This window comes from Rhincodon typus, chromosome 7 (genome assembly GCF_021869965.1).
Source record: "Rhincodon typus isolate 14 chromosome 7, sRhiTyp1.1, whole genome shotgun sequence".
NCBI classification, from domain to species: Eukaryota; Metazoa; Chordata; class Chondrichthyes; order Orectolobiformes; family Rhincodontidae; genus Rhincodon; species Rhincodon typus.
The window spans coordinates 6,692,704-6,716,778 of record NC_063338.1 but is presented as its reverse complement, the minus strand read 5'-3'; the positions used below and the strand labels follow the sequence as shown (position 1 = coordinate 6,716,778).

At 42.6% G+C, this 24,075-nt stretch overlaps 1 protein-coding gene across 1 annotated transcript in view; it reads left to right on the top strand.

The window, feature by feature from the left end:
• The window catches only part of LOC109910936 (receptor tyrosine-protein kinase erbB-4-like), a 690,251-nt gene that overhangs the window by 291,832 nt on the left and 374,344 nt on the right, over positions 1–24,075 (top strand). Inside the window, exons 14-16 of the mRNA XM_048598686.1 lie at positions 5,578–5,710; positions 9,107–9,229; positions 9,552–9,650. Coding sequence (XP_048454643.1) covers positions 5,578–5,710; positions 9,107–9,229; positions 9,552–9,650 — 355 coding nt within the window. The remainder of the gene's footprint in view (positions 1–5,577; positions 5,711–9,106; positions 9,230–9,551; positions 9,651–24,075) is intronic.

Genomic DNA, 24,075 nt, shown 5'->3' with positions numbered 1-24,075 from the left:
CTAATAGAAACTTCTGGCCTCTAGCTGCTCTTTCTGTCCTGAGTACCAGAAGACTGTCTATACCTGTGACTTTCCATGGGCATCTTAGACTTCGAAAGGGGAAAGATTTGCAACTCCATGGAAATGTGAATCATATAGACCTTCTATGCAGGTAAATGTCCTTGAGGCGTCAACTTTTATTATTTTTGGTGTCATGGGACTTTTAAAGTTGTTTACAACTAACATTGTCAACACATTGCTGGGACTGTGGTGACTTACGCAGGCTGTTGCAATTATCTACAAATGTAACCCTCTTGCACTTTCTTCCCAGTAAAAAAAAATCTGACATCCTCTTTAATATCTAACAATCAACCCAGGCTCATTCACAGGCAGATTTCTGACCTAACAACCCTATAAGCCTCAGAGTTATAACATTCAGGATATGATTTTGCCTATCTCACCAAAACTCACTCTTCAAATATATCCCTTACTTCCAAGTTACTGAGTTGAACTCTGTTTGAATCCATTCACAATTTGTTACCTGCAGTGACACACTTCCAAGCTCTTGCCATTGATTGCCCATCGTATATGACGGCCAATTGGAAATGGACAGACTCTTTACGATGCACATGGATAATTTTTGGTGAATGAGGCAAATCTTCCATTTTCCCATGACCAATATTTTTATAACTATGGGAAAAAAAAGTTCAAAGTTCATAAAGAAATGCCATATATTTCTTTTAGAATTCTCCTGTGCCTTTTCTTTGCTCAAGGGTTTCCCTGAGCAATGATCTAATCCATGATCATTAATACCTGGGGACTGCAGGCAATCCCGTAGAATTAGCATGTCTCATCCAACTCCTGGTACCTAGTCAGTGGCTGTGTGAAAATATGGGAATATAAACACCAGCCACCTGGACCTGGGGTTGGAGAACTGAGCCCCAGTGACACCAGAAGAGAAGCGAGGCATTAGAAAGATGTTCATAATTATCCAAATAATAAACTAGTAACAAGCATGTCGCTGTGACAAGCATGGAAATGCACACAGTTTACCAGATTAATCGTAAACCTCTTTAGTGGAGGCTCATTAAAACATCAAATATTTGTCACAGTAATTGCAGCTATGTGCCAGGAAATATGACACGGTAATGTGCACTGTCACTTACAGTTGCTGTGAAATCAGTGATAACAGGCATTCTGTTGGAGAATCCCAACCGTTAGGAACAAGCTGTCTGGAGAACACTATTATTGAGACTTCTGACTGACTTTGCACTCAATGGGCCAATCTGTCAGTGCAGATCCTCCTGGAGAAATCATTGCAATCAACAATCCCCTGTCTAGACAGGCCAGTATGTTACTGATCCTCTGTGGAGACAGACCAGTCTATTATCGATCCTGTGTCTAGACAGACCAGTCTATTATTGATCCTCTGTCCACATAGATCAGTCTATTGTTGACCCTCTGTCTAGACAGGCAATCCTCTTCCAGAAAAGCCAGTCTACAAATAGAAGCTGAGTATTACTGAAAGTAGGATGCAAAGTGACTGCTTTAGGGCTTTTGTTAAGTTGGCACGATGCACAGCAAGTAATAATCTGATCAGGGTAGTCATTGATCAGGAAGGAGGCTTTGTTACCCTTTACTTCAGTGAGATATTGGACAAGGCTTGGTCTTCTATCGTCTACTGAAAAACCTACCATCACTGGTCAGAACACAGGTCAGAATAATTATCGTTCCACTTGCCTTATGATTGGTCTTAGCAGTTACCAGGTAGATAGGGGCTGTATCACTTCTTCACCGTGTAAGCTTAATGCTCAAATAGGGTACTTGTAAAAGCCATCCTGTTGAATCATGGCTACCGAGCTCAGAAAGATCATCTGGTGATCACTGCTTTCCTGAAAAGTGCCCAGACAATGTCAGATGAAAGGTATTTCAGAGGTTTGAGCAGCAGTTGAAGCTAGATGCAATGCAGAAGCAACACAACTGGTGTTTGTCACTCAGAGATAGTAAGAACTGCCGAGGCTGGAGTCTGAGATAACACAGTGTGGAGCTGGAGGAACACAGCAGGCCAAGCAGCATCAGAAGAGCAGGAAAGTTGATGTTTTGGGTCGGGACCCTTCTTCAGAAATGGGGAGGGGAAGGTGACTGAAATAAATAGAGGGGGGTGGTGGGGCTGGGGAAGGTAGGTGGGATGGTGATAGGTGAGTGCAGGTAGATAGTGGTGAGGATTGGCCAGTAAGGTGGGAGGAGCGGATAGGTGGGAGAGAAGACGGACAGGTCAAGGAGGCGGGTTGAGAGGGAGGGTTAGTCATGGGATGAGGTGGGGAGTGGGGAGATTTTGAAGCTAGTAAGGCCACATTGAGACCATGAGTTGTGGCATCATTGTGATGCTGGAGGAGGCCCAGGATGGACATGTCATCCAGGGAGTGGGAGGGGAGTTGAAGTGGTTCGCAACTGGAAGGTGTTGTCGTTTGTCGTGTACAGAGCGCAGGTGCTCTACAAAGCGGTCTCCGAGCCTCCACTTGGTCTCTTTGATGTCACTATTGATGTTTGTCACTATTGCCTATGAACCAACATATCTAGCTGTCACTGATGAGTTATATGTTATATGAATGTCAGTTCCTATGTGGTGCCAGGTATGTAGGCCAGATGCCTCACAGTCTGACAGACTGTATCAACAGAATATCCTTTTGCACCAAAAACAGAAAAGTTGGAAAAGCTCATCAGGTCTGGCAGTATCGGTGGAGACAAATCAGAGTTAACGTTTCAGATTGAGTGTCCCTACCTCAGAACAGAATATCCCTTTGATTGTTTGCAACAAGCAAGGTATTAACTGTACCAACCAGACCAAGCTTGCAAACCTTATTACATAAGTGCCCAACATTATGTGATTCTGAAACATTTGCTGGATCATCCTGAGTGAGTGAAGCATTACACTGACAACCAGTTTAGAATTGTCAGACTCGTAGAGTCGTGGAAGATACACAAATTAATACCCTGGGGCCTGCTGTTTACAGACAGAGAGAACACATACATACACTGATAGTAGGAACTGCAGACGCTGGAGAATCCGAGACAACAAGGTGCAGGGCTGGATGAACACAGCAGGCCAGGCAGCATCATAGGAGCAGAGAGGCTGACGTTTCGGGCCTAGACCCTTCATCAGAAAAGGGGGAGGGGAAGGGGGTTTTGAAATAAATAGGGAGAGAGTGGGAGGCGGATAGAAGAGGGATAGAGGAGAGGATAGGTGGAGAGGAAACAAACAGGTCGAAGAGGCGGGGATGGGGCCAGGGAAGGTGAGTGTAGGTGGGGAGTTAGGAAGGGGATAGGTCAGTCCAGGGAGGACGGACAGGTCAAGGGGGCGGGATGAGGTTGGTCGGTAGGAGATGGAGGTGCGGCTTGAGGTGGGAGGAGGGGATAGGTGGGAGGAAGAACAGGTTAGGGAGGCAGGGACGAGCTGGACTGGTTTTGGGATGCGGTGGGGGGAGGGGAGATTTTGAAACTTGTGAAATCCACATTGATACACTGGTCATGTTTCAACTCTCAACATAGGTGACAGCCGTTTGCTGGTGCGTTGCAATGCCTTGATTCAGCAGAGTCAATCTACCTAGTTTAAAATTTAAACAATGCTCAGCAGTTAACTGCCAATCAGCATCTTTGAGTGTATTCTCCATGGCAACACTATGACCAATCAATCTCACTTGCCAAGCAATGAGCACTCTCCTCACGAGATAGAAATGATGATTTCCCTCTTGCTATGGATTTCTTGCTAATTGGCCCTGACGAGCGTAAACAAAAATGCTTTGACAGAAAGTGTCCTTTTCGGCAACACCCACCAATTTATTACTGATGCTTTGTTTGGACAGACCAGTCTATTACTGAGCCACTGTCTAAACGGACAGTCTACCATTGACCCTCTGTTCACTCAGACCAGGTTATTATTCACTCTCTGTCTGGACAGACCAGTTTATTATTGACCGTCTGTCTCGACAGACCAGTTTGTTATTAATCTCTGTCTAGATAGACCAAGTTATTATTGACCTTCTGTCCAGATGGACCAGTCTATTATTGATTCTGTGTCCAGACAGACCAGTCTTTTATTGATCCTCTGATCAGACACACCAGACCAGTGACAATCCTCTTCAAGATCCTCCCTATAATATATTCTGTGTGTGTCTAAGATATTTTTACTCTGCTCACCTGCCCAAGCATAAATGGTCGAAGGCATATGTTTACCTGAGAAATATGAACCACGCAAAAGTTCAGATAATTGTGTAATTATCTTTTCTATTGCATGTTGGTTTGTTGTTGGCTAGCACCATAAGGTATTAAAAATGGACTTCCTGTGATGCTGCACTTGTAGATGGCAGCCATCCTTGGTCCTGACCTCAGTCTCTGACTGTAACAGTAACAAAGCAAGCTGCTTCCTGTTCCATCTTCCTACGTGGGAGCCAAATGAGGATCAGAAATCTTTCTCGCCTCTGTGCTTTGGTCTATCACTGCATTGTAAAAAAAGGCGTCAAATCTGAAGGAAATTTCCTCAATGTTGTCAATAAATGTAGTCTGAAATGTGAAATAAGGTATTAATGCGATTTTGATTTCTAAGCTAATTCTTTTAAACTTCTCTTTGTTGACACGCTATTTGTAGGAGGTGCCTTTGGTCATTGCTTCAGCTATTGGCCCTGTTCTCTGAGTTTGGATCCATGCCTTTTGGTCCCCTCTCATAATAAAAGTGGATTACAATGATGGATATTTCTAATTAAAAGCAGAATCTGATGAACTTGTCTTGCTGAGCAAGTGGGATTTGCATGACTGGAGGTGGTGCATTCCTTCACAGCACCGTATCACACCAGCCGTGCGTCGTCTACCTCAACTAGATTCCTCAAGGGGTTTCTTAGATCAAAGGAAGATGCTTCAGAAAGAGTTCAAGCATTCATTATAATTACCGTTCATTTGTTAAGGCAGGAATATGCTCTGTGCTGCTTTCTCTTTCTCTTCCTTTGGCAATCCTTAAAAACCCTGCTCAGCCATAAATGCAAAAGAAAAGGATTTTAAATCTTGCCACAAATCCATCATTTCTCTCCAGTCCCACTAACCGACAACCTTGACAATCAAAGTTTAGCTGCCTTAAGTACTAACTGTCTGTGTGTGTGTGTAAATTAGCCTTTCGATGGAACAATAGGATTCAGCAAAGAAGTGGGAGTGTGATCAAAGATTGACAAGTAAAGCTCTGCAGTATCTTTTATGACAGATAAATGGAATTAGAATGCACCAGGTGGCATTTGCTAGATTTTTAACATGGTCAAAGCGCATTAACAAGCTAATTCTCACATCCCAGATGAAAATGTGTGCTGGGAAGTTTAATGCTACCCAATGGCTATGCACAGCATTGATCATGGAGTCCCTCAGGATGTTTCCGTCCAATTCCGCCACGCTCCTTAACGCAGTTTGTTCTCTGTAGTTGGCTGGGTATGACTGGTTGAGGGTGACTGGACGCGCCTTTTTTTCCGGGGAAAATTTCGAACGCGTGTTTCCACTCACCGTTACTGCGCGCCCCTGCTGACCCTTGCTGTTCCCCCATTCTGTCGTTTGGATTGGCAGGACTCCTCTGATTGCGGCTGGTGTAATCGGTGGGCTCTTCATCGTGGTCATTCTGGCTCTGGTGTTTGCCGTGTACGTGAGGAGGAAACGCATCAAGAAGAAACGAGCCATGCGCCGGTTTTTGGAAACTGAGGTAAAAAGAAAAAGAGGAGCACAAGGATCAATTAGGCTCGAGTTTATTTTGTTTTAAAAGTGGAAACTGTAAATGCTCAAAACGCAGCCAAAACCTAATGGCAATGATAGATAATGAAATCCTGAATGTTCATGTCTTCATTGTGATGCCCCATGTCTTTACACTTCTATTTCATCCGTAAACAGAGTTTTACCAGGGCCAATGGAAACCATTGCATCGGTTTTGACAATTGAAATGTTCACTTTGGTTTCTCATCCACCACATCTTTCATTCTGCCCCTTAATGTTCAGCCACAATTGCTGTGCTCGGTTTGTGGGTTATTCAGCAGACTCTGAATTTGGAATGAGGTGTGCAGTTGATTTTCCGATCAACTAGCAGTCAAAACCCCAGATCCTTGGAATTTATAAACCTCAAATTTGAAGTAGATTCTTTGTGAGCAGCTATGTGCCTGTCGGATAATTAAGGAACAGTAAGGTTCCTTGCTCACTGGTTGTTTGGAACATGAAGGGATCCCATTCCCCCCAAGGCTAGCTTGATAATGTAGAGCACGAGCGTTGGAGGGAAACAACAGCACATCCTTCTCATGTCCATTCCGGATTCAGAAATTGGCACACTTACCCAAGAACCAGCTGCCCTCAGTACCTATCCAGATTACTCATACCTCAATGTAAGCATGTAAACCAACAAGGAATTCATTTTAAACATTGTCTTTGTCATCCCAATCAGGACACAACAGCGTATCATGGCTTCCTTAGTGAGTGTAGGTAGTGTGAGCAGGAGACTACACCTATTCAGAAAGACGGATTATAGTAGTCTAACCATATAGTATTATTTTACTATAGTAGTGTAAATGCTAAGACCACAAATAACAGCTATTAATCTACTTTGTACAGACAGTCTTTTCCCATCTATATCTGTTCAGTCCCAAAACCCTCTGTCTTTTTAACAGTTTCTATTTTGTTGCCCCGAACATTCCTGTCTTCATCATGATGTCCCATGTCCACACACCTGTACTTCATCCATAAAGAGAGATCCATTCAGTCTCCTTCCAGCATCATTCTGCTCTGCTGGACTGAACTTATTCTACATTGAATAACTTCTGAATTAACTCCAAGCACATCCTACAAATGAAGGTACTGTTATGGCTACCCTCATGAGATGTGTGGAACACATTTTTCTCCAGTCCTGCTCAGGCATCCTCCCTCACCTCTTTTTCCAGTGACAGTACCAGGACTGTTTCCCGCTGTCACACTGAAAATTTCATCAAATTACCTTCAAAAGTCCATTTCCAACTCTTCCCATCCCATCTCTTCCATGACTTATTTGTTTCCATTCCTGGGGATGGGCAATCAAGCATTGTTAAGTAAAAGACTGTTTAAGCTTGCTTTGACTAAACATCCTTACATCCCACTTTATGTAGTGGCTGTACTTCATTCATTGGTTTCTCCAACTCCTTCGCATCTGTTCTGTTAATTCAACCTTCCATGCGTTTGCAATAGGCTTTCCTTTTTCCTCAGACAAAGACTCTACCCCACCCACACATACCTTTTTTGAAGGACTCTCAACTGTGTCCATTTTATCTCACGCACTCTGCTACCATATGTTCTTGTCCCTACCAGAACCAGAATACTATTTCCCTTGTCTTCACTTACCAGCTCATCAACAGCTTGTGTTCTGCCTTTCCACCATCACTAAAAACGTTCTTTCCTCCATTCCTGTATCAAGATTCTGAAATGACTGGTTCCTCCGTGACACCCCGAACCACCTGTCTATCACCCCTAAAAAAAATCCATTCCATACAGCATATTTTCATGCAAGCAGTACCTCCCTTCTCAACGTCCAAGGCCCCAAACATTCCATGCAGGTGAAACAGCAATTTACTTGTACTTCTTTCAGTCTAGTTTCTTATTCGCAGTTCACAACTCAGTCTCCTGTATAGTGGGGAGACCAAACTTTGGTTGCATGGTCATTGTATCGAACACCTCTTGTTCAGTCCAATATTAACTCTTTACCTAGCTCCCAATCTGATCTTTGTGTCTTTGGGCCTCCCACACTGTTTCAGTGAAGCTCAGCGCAAGCTGGAGGAAGAGCACCTCATTTTTTTTCAACTTAGCACTTTACTATCTTCTGGTCATAATGCGGGGTTCAACAATCTTAGGTTGTAACTCTATTCTGTTTAAATTTGCAGTTTTTTTGAAAAAAAGTGTCCCTTTTTCCTTTGTTATGTACTTTTTTCCACTTTACAATGATCCTACCATTCACACCGTCTCGACTTTCTTTGATTCCTTTATTACTATCCACTTTGGCCTTGCATCAGCAAACAATTTGTCATTCTATCTCCCCTCTTCCACTTGCTCAAAACCTACTACATTTTGAACTTCAGCCAATTCTGATGGAAGGTCACAGAACTATTAACTCTATTTCTCTCTCCACAGATGCTGCATTTCTTGTTTTTATTTCAGACTTCTTGCCCCAGTTCTATGGTATTTTGGTTTTGTGCCCATCATCAATCCTATCTGGACAGTGTTTGTTATTGAGTATTCAGGTGATGTTGTCGCAGAGTTGCTGAATTCAAATGAGTTTAGATTTGCTCTTGTCCTGAATTACTCCTCCATGTCTCTATTATCCTGCAACATTACAACCCATCACAGTTGCTCTCAACATTCTTCTTACCTGCACTCCACATTTGACAGCCATATCTTCGGTTGTTCGATGTCACACTGGGCTGCCTGCACTGCCTCGGTCACCACTGTCACCAACTCCCAACCCTGTCCCACTCTCTGACATTCCCTCACTATTTGATTCTGCAGCTATATCCCTGCCTTTTTGGAGAATTCTTGAAACAAACCTTGCTGAGCAAGCTTTTTGCTACCTTCCTGTTATACACTGTGGTATTTTTGTAAGGAAGTGGAAACTAATTAGCCAGGAACCAATTGCATGTAGGATATGTGTTCCAGTGGGGCCACATGTTCAGCTGCACTGGGGTGATGATTGTTATGTAACACACCACTGGCTTAAATGGTTAGCTGACCAGGCAAACATGGCTGTTATTTTAAAGACAAAGAGCGTTCTCCTTTTCAAGCTTACAATGTATTTATTTTCCAACATTTTGGAAGCTTTCTGTTTTTGCATTTTGCATTATTGGCATAATATACAGGAAATTATGCAGTGTGGAATTATGCCTGCAGCGCTCTAGTATTCAGCCTTAGGAAAGACAAAGCTGCCATTTATCAACACTGTTTCCTACAGTTAAATTGAGATTGCAATTCAGACAAGTCAAAGTCAAATCACATTCATCTGTGCAAGATTAGAACTCAAATTCCAGAGGACAATATTGTTGAATGTGGTACAGACACCTTCAAGTAATTTCTGTTCTCTTTTTCTTTTTATCTTCAGTTGGTGGAACCTCTAACCCCCAGTGGTGCTGCACCTAATCAGGCACAACTTAGGATCCTCAAGGAGACAGAATTGAAAAGAATCAAGATTCTGGGTTCTGGTGCATTTGGGACGGTTTACAAAGTGAGTAGTGCAGAAGTGTTTTGTCATAATAACTCAGAGCGTTAACTCCTGTCTGTTAGTGTTAACAGTCTCTTGAGACTTTTGCTATTCCCTTCGCCTCAGCTGCCTCCTAAAATTATGAGTTAAGACCTAAGAACCGTGCACACAGCCATATCCTCTTAATGTTCACCGATCTGTCTACTTCAGTTCCCCTCGTGGATTTTTCCCCGTTGTTGCTAAATTCTGAGGAAAAGAGACATTCCTCGAGCTAGAGCCATTTGTTGTGGGAGCAGTTTGTTTGTGCCGAGTATTTCTCTGAGCTGATGTTTTCCGTTTTCATCAGGGCATCTGGGTCCCAGAGGGGGAGACGGTGAAGATTCCTGTGGCCATTAAGATCCTCCGTGAAAGAACAGGTCCCAAGGCGAATGTAGAATTCATGGATGTAAGTCGATGGCTTGTAGCTCCTGATTAATTTTGTGAGTACAGTCATGGAAACGAGGGAGGTGACAGTTATTGATTCTGCTGGAGGTGTCAATGAAACTAAAGAATGAGGTGTTTCAAATGAAGTTGGAGTACTTAGCTGGAGGTTCATTTAGCTGCTAGTTAAAAATGATTAAAGTGCCATGCTAGCAAACGGAGCCTTGCCACACACAGGCAGCAGTCGCATCATTGTAGAAGCAGCTCCTAACTAAGGATAATGTATTACTGATGAATATAATCAGATGATACAGTTTTCACAGTTATCATGGTGAAGGTGTAATTAAGCTAAGCACGACAACATCGCATCAATGTGAAATCTATTCAAAGACGCCAGCTGAATTTACAGTACAACAGAAGAGAGGGAAAAAACAGCACTATGCTTCAGCTCGTCTCGATTGCATTACATCTGGGCAGTGTATGTAATCAAACACCATTTACAAAATGTTCAATTAGTAGTAACTACCTTGCTATAATTTTAGCTCCATCAAATTTTCTATCATGAAAGGGTAAATGTTTTAATCAATACTGCGTCTTTTTTGGCCATACAGTATATGAGGGAGGTGGTTTTATTCTTTGATAAACCATCGCTAAATCAATTAATGTTTCAGTGATAAGTGATTCTACTAGTGCAATGAAAGCTTCAAGTGACCTATATGGTATAGGTGAATGCATATATTGGACATATCCTAATGATACATCATGATGTATTATATAAGCTCCATAGTAGTACATTAGTTGCAAGCTAATGTAGACAGATGAGCAGCAGAGTGTGGCTGTGTGTATCATGGCAACAAATCATGGAAAAATTTTAAAAAGAAAAACTTCTTTAAACCACTTTTCACAACCTTCAGACATGTCAAAATGCTTTACAACCAGTGAAGTATTTTTAAAGTGATATAGGGAACACAGCAGTTTGTATTTGCACAGCAATCTCCCACAAACTGATAATGACCGGATAATTTTTTTCTGTGAAACTTTTTTTAAAATTTTTTACACATGGGATGTGGGCATCTCTGACTTGCCCAGCATTCATCGCACATCTCTTATTGCCCAGAGTCAACCGCATTTCTGTGGAGCTGGAGTAGGCCAGACCAGGTAAGGAAGACAGATTTCCTTCCCTAAAAGGCATTAGTGAACTGGAAGGTTTTCCTGACAATCAGCAACAGTTTCACAGTCATCATTAGACTCTAATTTCTCTGATCCTTTTTATTGAATTCAAATTCCACCCTCTGTTATGGCTGGATTTGAACCTATGTCTCCAGAACATTAATCAAGTTTCTAGACTAATAGTCTACTATTAATACCACTAGGCCATCACCTCCCCTTAAACTAAGCTACTGGTTAAATGATATATATATAGTGGCCAGGGCACCAGGGATAACTACTGTGCTGTTCTTCAGAAAAGTGCCATGGGATCTCTTACATCCATCTGAGAGGGCAAACGCAGCCTTAGTTTAATGTCTCTTCTAAAAGACAGCACCTCCAACACTGTAGTACTGTCTCAGTGCTGCACTGGGGTGCCAAACCAAAATCGATGCATTCAAGCCCTGGACTGGGACTTGAGTTTAAAAAATTACCACTTAGAGGCAAGAAAAACACCAGCTGAGACCTCTGCTTAACCAGTCGTTCACATTGACCAGTTTAGTGAAAACAATGGAAAATTTGACTGACTGAAAAATGGCAGGTAACAGGAGGGTCGTTAACCAGAGGACACAGATTCAAAATAATTGATCTAGAGAGGAGCTGAAGAGCTTGTTTTTGTTATGCAGTAAGTTACGATAATGTAGAATGCACCGCCTGAAAATGTTGTGGGATCAGTTTTAATAGTTTTCAAGGGCAATTAGGATACACGTTTAAAAGGGGAAGAATTGCAGGGCAATGTTAAAGATCCTGGGTTTAGAAATTTAGTTGAACAGATCTGGCTCTTTAGTCGCTAAACAAAGGTTTAGGAGCAGGATCTCTGAAATCAGGACTCATTCACCAGAGATCCTCTCTAACTTTCTGAAAATTCAGGCCTGTTTCTTCTTGCTCCAAATTCTTGAGCCAGAGGAAACAACCATTCAGCATCTGATGAAAGGTTAAAACAAAAATAAAAAGGCATGAAATGTTAATGCTGTTTCTCTGCACACATGCAACCTGACCTGCTGAGTTTTTCCAGCATTTCTTGTTTTTCTTTCTATTTCTAGCATCAGCAGTATTTTACTTTGGTTCTTTCCGGCTCTCCTTTGTCAGGCCTCTCAGAATCTTGCAATCTTTAATAAGTTGGGGCGGCACGATGGCTCAGTAGTTAGCACTACTGCCTCACAGTACCAGGGATCCAGGCTCGATTCTAACCTTGAGCGACTGTCTGTGTGGAGTTTGCACATTCACCCCATGTCTGTGTGGGTTTGCTCCGGTTTCCTCCCACAGTCAAAAGATGTGCAGGTTAGGTGGATTGGCCGTGATAGTATTGCCATAGTATCCAGGGATGTGTAGGTTAAGTGGATTAGCCAAAGGAAATGCAGGGTTACAGGGATAGGATTTGGAGGGGTAAGTCCGGTTTGTTGCTCAGAGAGTTGGTGTGGAGTTGTTGTGCTAAATGGCAGTTGAGGCAAAATCGTTGAATATTTTCATGAAGGAGATAGATATAGTTCTTAGGGCTAATGGGATCAAAGGGCGAGGGGAGAAAGCGTGAATAAAATACCGAGTTGGGTGATCAGCCCTGATCATACTGAATGGCAGACAAGGTTTGAAGGCTGAATGGCCTACTCCTCCTCCTATTGTATATGTTTCTATGACTACTCAGTCCCAATGGACACAAAAGAAAACAGAAGCAGAATTATAAAATTATTGAATTTGTTTACAATTGAGGTGAAAGTCTTTACTAAACTAAATGACTCACAGCAAATAAATCCACGCGGTTAGATGGTGTCTATCCTAGATTTTTGAAGAGGACCAGTTGTGGGGTGGCGGGGGTTGGGGAGGTGTATTATGAGGCACTGAGAATCATTATACAAATATCATGGATGTTAGGGAGGTCCAATTAATTGCAAACAGCCCAGAGTGCCATATTCAAAAAGGAGGATTCAGACAGCAATGAACCCAATAATCTTCTGCCCAGTATAAAATAGTTGCATCCATTATCAAATGCAAACTTGAAGAAAAATACCACATCAATAACTTGGTCAGAATCACAGCTATAGATTCAGAAGATGTAGTTCCTGTCTGATCGACATCCTTGGAGTTCATTTGGAGAATTAGGTCCCAAGTAGTTTCCATTATGCCTTATTATGTTGCACTGAATTTGTAGAAAGCATTTAAGAAAATATCTCCACAGACAGCAATAGATTTGCCAGAAGGGAGGGCACTGGGGACAGAGCCCAAATGAGTCTGAATTCAGGTAGGAGAACTCTGAGATGGGTGCGCATATGAGTGCGATGGTGCCTGTATCCTGGCACTAAACATCTGCTCATGTCATGCCCAGTTTTTTTGCAGAGTGATGGGCTGCTTTGGTCAGAAGCAGTTGTCAGGATGCCAAAGTGTGACACAACAGGCTGAGGATTACCCAATCAGCCATGGTCTTTTGAATGGTGGAATGGACTCGATTGGCTGAATAGTCTACTTCTGCTCTTAAATATTCTGATTTATCAGAGTGGACTGACAGGCAGGACAAACAGTTGGGAGTGCAGAGTGATAGCGCACTGCTGTGAGCAGGTGGTTAAGTGGAATTGTTTTGCTGACCAGTAGGTGCTCCCAGCTCCAGGAATAGCTTTGTCAGCCACTTGTCAAAGTGTTTAAAATACCCCGAGCTCCAAAATGCTTATTGTGCTGCATGGGGCTGACTGATTATGGTCAGCTGATGACAATAATATCAAAAGAAACAGTGTTAATAATAGTCAGCAGCTGAGAAGGTGGAAATGCCAACTTGGGAGGAATTAAACTATTTGAGGCTGCTGATCGAAAGCAACTGTTCAGTCCCTCTTGCCATTATTTATTTATTTTTTGTCTTGCCTTTGAAAGAATACGTCAGATTCTTCACAGCTTGCACCTCAGTTTAAAGAATGGCATATTTTCGATAAATTGCAGTCTGGTGTAATATGTTCCATTTGAGACTCTGCACCCTCGACAGGTTATTTTGGCTTCGAAGGGTATGCATCATAGATCCATCAGAAAGGAATGGTGTCAGAAAGGTTTGTTTTGAGCAAAGCTTACATAGTGTCAGAGTTGTATTCCCCTGAGTATAAAGGATTAAAGAGAAATTGAATGGAGGCGTTCAAAGTGACTGAAAGATCTGATTTTACATGGGAACAGTAGCAAAATGGTGATGTGAGTGGAGGAATAATGCAAAGGGCAGGATTTGTGACCTGGAGAGACAGATTTAAATGTGATGATGGTAAAGTGGGAATTTAAATTCAATTAAATAAGTCTGGAATAAAAAGCTACTACTAGTATTGGTGATGATATAACCATAAAAATCCATCTGCTTCATCAATTCCCTTTAGGAAAAGAAATCTGCCACCTTACCTGATCTGTCATACATTTGACTGCAGACTTAGCTATGTGTTTGACTGTCAGTTTTATTCAGGTCTATAAACTGTTCAGTTCTACCAAATCAGAAACGTTTTTAAAGTTGTTCATGGAATGTAAGCATCACTAGCCAGAAAGCATTTATTGCCCATCCCTGAATGCCTGAGGATTGAGCGCAGTATGGTGGCTCAGTGATTAGCACTATTGCCTCACAGTGCCTGGGACCGGAATTCGATTCCACCCTGGAGCAAATGTCTGTGCAGAGTTTGCACATTCTCCCAGTTGTCTGCATGCATGTCTTCCCACAGTCCAAAGATGTTGGTCAGTGCATTGAGTTTAGGAGTTCGGAGGTCATGTTGTGGCTGTACAGGACATTGGTTAGGAGCAGATGGTGCAATCTGTACCGAAGACAGCAGATGCTGGAGATCACAGCAGGTCAGGCAGCATCTATGTAGAGACAGCAAGCTAACGTTTCAAGTCTACATGACTCTTCATCAGAGCTCATGTAGGCTTGAAACATTAGCTTGCTTTCAGCCGTGGATGTTGCCTGACTTTCTGTGATCTCCAGCATTTGTTGTTTTCAGGGCGTTGGTCAGGCCACTTTTGGAATACTGCATGCAATTCTGGTCTCCTTGCTATAGGTAGGATGTTGTGAAACTTGAAAGGGTTCAGAAAAGATTTACGAGGATGTCACCAGGGTTGGAGGGTTCGAGCTATAGGGAGAGGCTGAATAGACTGGGGCTATTTTCCCTGAAGCTTTGGAGGCTGAGAGATGTTTATAAAATCATGAGGGGCATGGATAGGGTGAATAGAGAAGTTGAGGTTGGTTGGCTCACCGAGCTGGTTTGTTGTTTTGCAGACATTTCGTTACCATGCTTGGTTGGTAACATCCTCAGATTCTGAGGATGTTACCAAGCATGGTAACGAAACGTCTGCAAAACAACAAACCAGCTCGGCGAGCCAACCAACCTCAACACCCACAACCTGAGCTACAGGTCTACTCCAAAACCTTAGTGAATAGAGAAGGTCTTTTCCCCCGGGGTGGGGGGAGTCCAAAACTAGAGAGTGTAGGTTTAAGGTGAGAGGAGAAAGATTTAAGAGGGACCTACGGGCCAATTTCTTCCACACATCAGGTGGCGCGTGTATGGAATGAGTGCCAGAGGAAGTGGTGGAGGCTGGTACAATTACAACATTTAAAGCATCTAGATTGTTACATAAATAAGAAGGGTTTTGAGGGATATGGGCCAAATGCTGGCAAATTTAGGTATCTGGTCAGCATGGACGAGTTGGACAGAAGGGTCTGATTCCATGCTCTACATATCTATAGCACTATGTGCAGATTAGGTGGATTCGCCATGCTAAATTGCCCATAGTGTCCAGGCTTGTCTGGGGATAAGATAGGGGGTGGGTCTGGGTGGGACGCTCTTCAGAGGGTTGGTGTGAATTCAATGGGCTGAATGGCCTGCTTCCACACCGAAGGGATCCTATGATAGTTAAGAGTCAACCACATGGCTGTGAATCTAGAGTCACATGTTTGCCAGACCAGGCAAAAGTGACAGATTTCCTTCTCTAAAAAGGACATAAGTGAACCAGATGAATTTTTACAACAATTGTGAGTTTTATTCAATTCAAAATTTCATCATCTGCCATGGTGAGATTTGAACCGTTGTCCCAGAACATTAGCCTAAGGTTCTGGATTGCTAGTCCAGAGACATTATGACTATGTCACAGCCTCCACAATGACAGTATAATGAGAGCGAGACTAGACAGATCACCTGGCATCAACCTAAACACCAGATTTAGATATAACAAAAGGCAGATTCGCAGATTATTTCTTACTAACATCTGGACACCTGTCAAAATTGGGAGAGCTGTCCCACTGACTGATCAAGCAACAACCTAATATAATCCTGCTCACCAAATGATAACTTCCACCCAGTGTCACAGGCATCTCCCTCACCATCTGTCATTACATTCCTGCTGGCAAGACAGGCAAACCAGAGGTGGCAACATAGTGGTAAATAGTCAGGAGTGACCATGAGATGCTCTTAAATTTGACCCTGAGCTCCATGAAGTCTATTAGGTGCCAGGTCAAACATAGGCCTGGACACTGTGTAGTGAGTAACTAGGCTCCAGACTGCCCAAACTTTTTTCATCATCCGCAAGGCACAAGTCAGGATAATGATGGAATACTATTCATTTAGTTACTGAAAGCAGCTTCAATTGCACTGAAAAAAATGGTACTATGCAAAACAAAGTAACCCACCAGATTGGTACCTCATGCACCACCTTAAAACATCACTTAGTGGCAGTAGATTTACAGGGAACAAACTCCCATAAACAGGACTGTGAAAAAATAAATAAAGAACTGCAGATGCTGGAAATCTGAAACAAAAACAGAAAACGCCAGAGAAACTCAGCAGGTCTGGCGGCGTCTTTGGCGAGAAGGCAGGGTCGTTGTTTCAGTTCCAATGACCCTTCTTCAGAACATCAGTTGTAAAGAGGGGTCACTGGCCCCAAGACGTTAACAGGACTGTGATAATCAGTTCGTGGCTAGGACTCCAAGCAGCAGTCCCTGTCTCTAAATGCAATATTGCAGTGGGATCTTTTCTACCTATTGAAGTACTTCACTGGTGTAGAAATATAGAAACTGGGAGTAGGAATAGGCCATTCAGCCCTTTCAGTGCGCTGCGCCATTCAATATGATCGTGGGCCCGTCGTCTATCTAATTCCCATTTCCTCTTCATGCCCCTTGATGCCGAATTTAAAATCTAAAGATGTGTCTATTTCTTTCTTGAATGTATTCAGTGAGTTGGATTCTGCAGCTTTCTGTGGCAGAGAATTCTTCAGGTTCACGACCTTTTGAGTGGAAAGAAAAATCCTCATTTCGGTCCTAAGTGGTTTACCCTATGTCCTGAGAATGTGTCCCCTGGTACTAGACTTCCCAACCAGGGGAAACATCCTCTCGGCATTTAGTCTATCCAGCCCTCTTATGTTTTAATCAGATCCCCTCTCATCCTGGTGAACACAGGCTCACTTCTCCTTATTGGAAAGTCCTGCCATCCCCAGTATCAGGCCAGTGAACCTTCGCTGCACTTCCACTGAGGCAAGTATACCCTATCTTAGGTTGGGAGACCAAAACTGCGTGCATTGCTCCAGATGTGGTCACACCAAAGCCCTGTATAACTGCAGTAAGACATTCTTCCTTCTGTGTGCCAGCTGAGATTTTGTGCCCAAGTTTCTGGAATGGAACTTGAACCCAACTAACTTGGAGACAAAAGTGAATATGGAGCCACACAAATGTAGAAATGTGTATCCTGGCATTCCTGCCCAAGACTGCTGAGTGGAGAACATGTGTGTGTTTCACGTACCAGTCCGAGGGAGATTGAAAGTTGTCATTTGTTTCATGGATAAGAAGTTGTGGAGTTTGGTTTGCTGAGAACGCTTGACCCTTCTTTCAGGAATGTGGGCATTCAGTTCAGGACATGGTAGGTGGTCACTTTAGATAAATCCTTCCCTTCCCAGCACGCCTCCTGTGCCCATTTCTGTGGCTTTGCCCATGAGCAATGTAAAAATATCCCTGTCTGCAGATTTTGGGATAGGATGGAGGAGGATATCTGTGGAGTGGGTAGAAATTCAAGTACAGCCCAAAACTCCCTTAAAAGAAACAGCCAAACCAAAGCCCGCCCCTCTGTCTAAACCAGCATCTCATGTAAGATGTTACGTTCAGGAACTAGTTTGCAACAGCCTAGTGCTTTAGTGATGCACAGCCTCCAGCTTCTCTCATTCTGTCCATTCTTTAGTTTTCCTTAAATCCAGCCCTTGTTCCTTCTCCATTCTCTGCCTGCAATGTGGGAAGGCAGACAACAGCTGCCATCCTTTGAAATTTTAGACTCTAATACGACAAGAATTTAAAGGGTAGGAATAGGCCTTAGCCTGCCCATCGAGCCTGCCATTCAATGCAACGTGGCTAATCCTTGATTTCTCCCTGTCGCCAAATATCATCCCAAATCTGTCCCTTAGAGTCCATGAATTTAACTTGACTTCCATTTTCAATGTGCTGAATGATTGACCATCCGTGTCTGAGGCTAATAATTCCAAGACTCAATCTGCTATCTCTCTCTCTCTCTCTCTCCTTTTCTAAACATCTATCACTTTGTTACTACCATTCTTCCTCAGTTGGCTTCCTCTTGCAGTTGCCACCTTCTCTTGAATGTATTCCTGGAGGTTCCATCACATACTTGAATCCTTCATCCCTTTACGGATTAAAAATCTGTCTCTCTCAGCTTTAAATGTACTTAACGACCCGGCTTCAACAGCTTTCTACAGTAAAGAATTCTACAGATTCACAACCCTCTGTGACAAGAAATTCCTTGTCATCTCTGTTTTAAATGCCTTATTCTGAGATTATATCCTCTGGTCCCAAACTGGCCCACAAGGGGAAATAAACTCTCCACATCCACCCTGTCACAATCCTTCAGAGTCTGTTTCAATGTAAAGGTCACCTCTCATTCTTTCAACCTGAATATGGGGCAGACTTTTTGGTGTAGCTGGTCTCTAAATTCTGTACGTTTCATGGAGAGCTGCAAAAGGAAGGGATATTGCTCAGTTAATGTGGAAAGAAGACAGCACAGGAATAGTTGAATTTCTTTATTGATTGATAAAACTGGTGATCCATTTATCACCTTACGAGTCTTAGAATTTTGCAGCAATCTTAGAATTCCCTACAGCGTAGGTGGAGGCCATTCGGCACATCAAGTCTGTACCAACCCACTGAAGAGCATCCCAGACAGATCCCCCCTCCACCTCCAACATCCCTGCATGAATCATGACTAATCCACCTAGCCTTCCCATCCGTGGACACTACAGGGCAATTTAGCATGGCCAATCCGCCTAACCTGCACATCTTTGGACTGTGGGAGGAAACCAAAGCACCCAGTGGAAACTCACGCAGACATGGGGAGAACTTGCAAACTCCACATGGTCATCTAAGACTGAAATCAAAGCCGGGTCCCTGGCATTGTGAGTCTGCAGTGCTGGTCACTGTGTTACTATGCTGCTCTTTATGCCACAATGTTGCCCTCGTGCCACTGTGCTGCCCTTAATGGACTTGATCACAATTGTATTCCATTGTCCTTCAGACCTTGAATTGATGACAACATAAATGATCCCACGAAGTTATATGCCCATATCCAACTGCTCCACCATCCTATTCTTGTTACAATAGTTTGTGGTGTGTTTTAAATGACCCCATTCTAGCAAGTCCAGTAATATTTCTCTTCATCTCTGTCTTGAATGCATTATTCTGAGATTATGACCACTGGTCCTAGACTGTCCCACAAGGGTCAAACAAACTCTCCACATCTACCCTGACAAGTCTCCTTGCAGCCCTTAGGACTATAGCAAGCATTTAGGTTGACGGCCCCTCCCCCATTTTCAACTCATATGTATGTTTATGACAATATTTTTAAGTTGTTCCCGATTTCCCAGCTCAGTTTTATTAAGAGTTTTTCTTCAGTTTTAAGCAGAAGCAAGGGATCATGAATGTAACTCTGTGCCTAGTTGCCAAGACACACAAGGGTTTAAGACACAATCACACAAAGCAGACTGCCTGTGGTGACCAATGAACACAAGTGAGACTTCTTGTACCAACATGAGCAGTTCACATTTTGTACTTGGGTTATTGGATAATCCCTGTTCTTGGAAGGATATTTTCAAAGCTCTGAAGGTCAACTTATAAACTGCGATTTATGGTGCTTTTGTGGTTAAGAGACCTAAATCCAAACCAATCATTTAATATGAAATAATAAATTCAGAAACATATGCCAATTGAAATAGCAACATGCACACTTCAGCTTCACCTGCCTGAAATATTCTCTCCATTTCTCTGTCACTGAAGGAGCTGACTTGAAGCAGCCTCAAGCCTAGTGGGAGGGAATATGGAGATCTCCAGCTGTCATTGCTTGGAGAATGAGACACTTGGGGCACTCAATTTCCCCAAGTGGGATAAGGCCATTCTTCATGAGCACTGAATATCCCAGCTTGAGAGTTACTTGTAACTGCGCAGAGCAGCCAAGACTGATGCTGCTCTCACCTCACACTTATAGACATAAAAGCACCTAAATCTCTACGCACAAGCACTCTTATGCTCAAACACTGAGGTTATATCCATATACACACACTCATCTACACGCACATGCCTATATCCACACTCCTATCCACACATAAAAGCGCTTACACTTGTATCCGTACACAGGTATCCACATGCATTCTGTTTCTCTCTTACACACACAGACACAGGGAACACCAGGATAGTAGTTCAGTTGTCTTTGATCACAAGATCTGCTGAGTTGGTTCCTCTAATCCAAAGGCTTTTCCCTCAACTTTCCTTTCTCCGACAGCTGCCACCGGTTTGCAAGAAGGATAGAGTGGCTGGTTCGCTTATCAAAGGTCTCTGATTTATAAATTAAAAGTCAGAGTTATCAGCTACTGCTGAAAGAAAACTAAACTGGTTTTCTTCAGGTTTAAAGTGGGTTTTGACTGCACAGCGCAGAGAGTTCCTAAGCTAGTGGAGATCTAATCAATTCCCAGTATCTTGTACCCAGCCCCAAGCTATTCAGTTACCCAAGAACCAAAGCACACAGTTGTTAACAGGCAAAAAGGTCTCTGTCATCAATAATAACAAGGTGTAGAGCTGGATGAACACAGCAGGCCAAGCAGCATCAGAGGAGCAGGAAAGCTGATGTTTCTGACCCTTCTGAAGAAGGGTCCATACCCGAAGCGTCAGCTTTCCTGCTCCTCTGATGTTGCTTGGCCTGCTGTGTTCATCCAGCTGTACACCTTGTTATCTCAGATTCTCCAGCATCGGCAGTTCCTACTATCTCTTTGTCATCAATAATTAGTCTCTAGTCCGTAGTCCAAGCAACATTTGGTTGCCAGCCAGAGCTCCCTCTGAATACAGAACTCTTCAGCTCCAGTTCAATTATTGTCTGTTCAAACAGCTATTTAAATATTTGCTATCAGTGTCTGGTTACTTGCTTTTTAAGAACATACAGCTATCCTTTGAAACACTTGTATTGATACAGTGTTTTCTCATTTCAGTCTGCAATTTTAAAAAGCACAAAAATAGAAAAGACAGTCTTCACAGTATAAACAGTCACATACATATAAAGTTAAAGTTATATAAACACTTTCACACAAGCATTCCTAACTTTTTTTTAGAATGAAGTTGATATCACCTGTTATATACGATTTAAATGACCCTGACATCAGAAGAGGGAAGACTCCAGACCAGTGTGATAGCATATGTGCAAACACCTAGTCAGCAATCCTTCAGATTGGTATTTCAACAAGCAATGGTTTCAAGCTCAAGATAAAGCTCACAGAATTTGCACAGGCACTGATGCACACACACACATCCACACATAAACACGCGTGCAGAAAATCACATAAAAACATACTTCCAGCCAACACTGGACAACCTCATGAATTGAAACAGTTATTTAGGATGGAAGACAGAAAAGCAGTGTGAAACAGTTAATCAGAGCAAGGATCAGTGGCAGGAATGCAACGGTGAATAATATTGAGTGTGTCACAGATGTCCAGCTGAGGAGTACGCTGGAGAGTAGCTTTTAATTATAAATGAACTTGGGAATACATTGCACTTAAATGTGATGTAGATCTTCAGTCTGTGTTCTGTTCAGTTTATTCAGATTAAACACAGATGCAGTCGAGTGTTAAGTGGGATGTCAGATTATTTAGCAACAATCCTTTCAGAATCATTGTATGAAAACTTTCCTAAATTGTTGCGATTTAATCTTTGTGTCGAACTGAAATTCCAGATTTGCATTATGGATTAAAGGGCTTTAGTTTTATGACATGGGAACATCTTCTCAGAAAATAAGCGCCTTCTGTTTCAGCTTTCTATTAGAAAGCAAGGTGACTTGGTAGAGTTGGGATTACAGAGTAAAGTCCTTGAATTTAACCCCCCACCCCTCAACAAACACAACAACTTGCATTTATGCAGCACGTTAAAGTTCTGAAACATGCCAGGGAGAATGCGAGTCCTGACAAGAGACCAGATTGTACGCTGAAAGCTCCAATAGTGTTTCTAAACCAGGGTACAACATCGGGCATTTACTGTTGAGTATTTTCCATGCTTTGTGGAAGCTCCGCAGTAAATTATGAGAGCTTCCGCTCTGATACTGGATCAGGCAGTGGAGGATCAATGATGCAGTCCAATGGGAGACTTTTTACTGAGATTTGTCTCTATTTTTTTCTGGTTCGATAGTTTGCTTCAGTAATCTAGGACAGGCATTTCATAGTCCAAATTGTAGCATATTCCTCCCTGAGTCAGAGGATTGACTTTGTTACCCACTTTTGGCAGTTGTCTTTTGAGACCAAGGTCTTACATTGATCAGGAAGTCAGTCAGCTCCATTGGCCGAATGGCTGGTTTGCCACAGCCTGGGTGCAACTCTCGCACCGACTGAGGTTACCATGAGGACTCTTTCTCAACCCCTCCCCTCACCTGAGGTGTGGTGACCCTCAGGTTAACCCAATGAGTTGTCTCTCTCAAATGAGAGAGCAGCCTATGGTCCTGTAGGACTATGGTGACTTTACCTTGACACATTGACCAACTGAACTGACCTAGCCACCATCAGCCAGACTGTCAGTTTTATCCACAAAGCTGTGCAACATTGGAATATGAAAGGTACTTGACCTCACCATTTTCAATATCAATTTCATTATCTGCAAAATTTTTCATCCATACCAAGCAATCTTGAAGAGTGTACCTGAACAGTCTGGTTCCATCTGTACACTGAATATTTTTACATGCTGATCAGAAATTTTTCTCAGATCTCTTTATTCTTTAATCACCGCTATTTTATAATAAACCATATTTCCCTAGTTTCTTATTGCGTTACCTTATGTTTTAAGGATCGTCAAATACCTTCAGAGACTCCGGTTTTAATGAAAACCCTTCTGCCTGCATGCAGTGCATTCACATGCTTTGAAGAGTAGAACTAATCGTAGTCCCCTCCCAAGCTGGGAGCTGATCACTTGTTATTGATAGACATTTAGGATTCCTACCTCCTAGGCAGTCTTTGACGGTGGGAGGAAACTGGAGTACCCGGAGGAAACCCACGCAGACACGGAGAGAATGTGCAAACTCCACGCAGACAGTCACCCGAGGGTGGAATTGAACCCGGGTCCCTGGCGCTGTGAGGCAGCAGTGCTTACCACTGAGCCACTGTGCCGCCCTTATGTTAATTCTTATGTTAATATTCACACTTGTATCTTTAAATTCACCATTAGCAAAATTCCCCCACCCTCACTCTCCTCCCTTTTGTTGTGAGAAATTTTGTAGGTGTTTAAGCTCAGTCCTTGTCCACATTTTCATTATCTCAATTATTTTGTCACCTTTACCAGATTCTTGCTATAGGCTATGACGGTGTCCTTTGATATTTCTTACAAATCTCCCATCTATCACTTATTCCTTGTATACGTTTATTATAATCCCCACCCCCATTCTTGCATCCTTTACTGAAATTTTACCTTTTTGAATATAGATAAGCAAATTATTTGAGGAATGGTTACCGGACCCGAAACATTAACTCTGTTTTCTCCTTCACAGATGCTGCCAGACCTGCTGAGCTTTTCCAGCAACTTTGTTTTTGAGCAAATTGTTTGCATTATTTTAAAATATTTGATTTTTTATCTTTTAAGTTTCTTCTTTCAATGTTAGGGACACTTCATTCATTTCTTTATCGGAGGCATTATGTTCCATTAAACAAGTGTAATAGTGGCCTGATTTTGTAAATTGCAAAGTTACATTTTCCAAATACAATAGCTTTCTACATCTTGTTTTACCGATGATTTC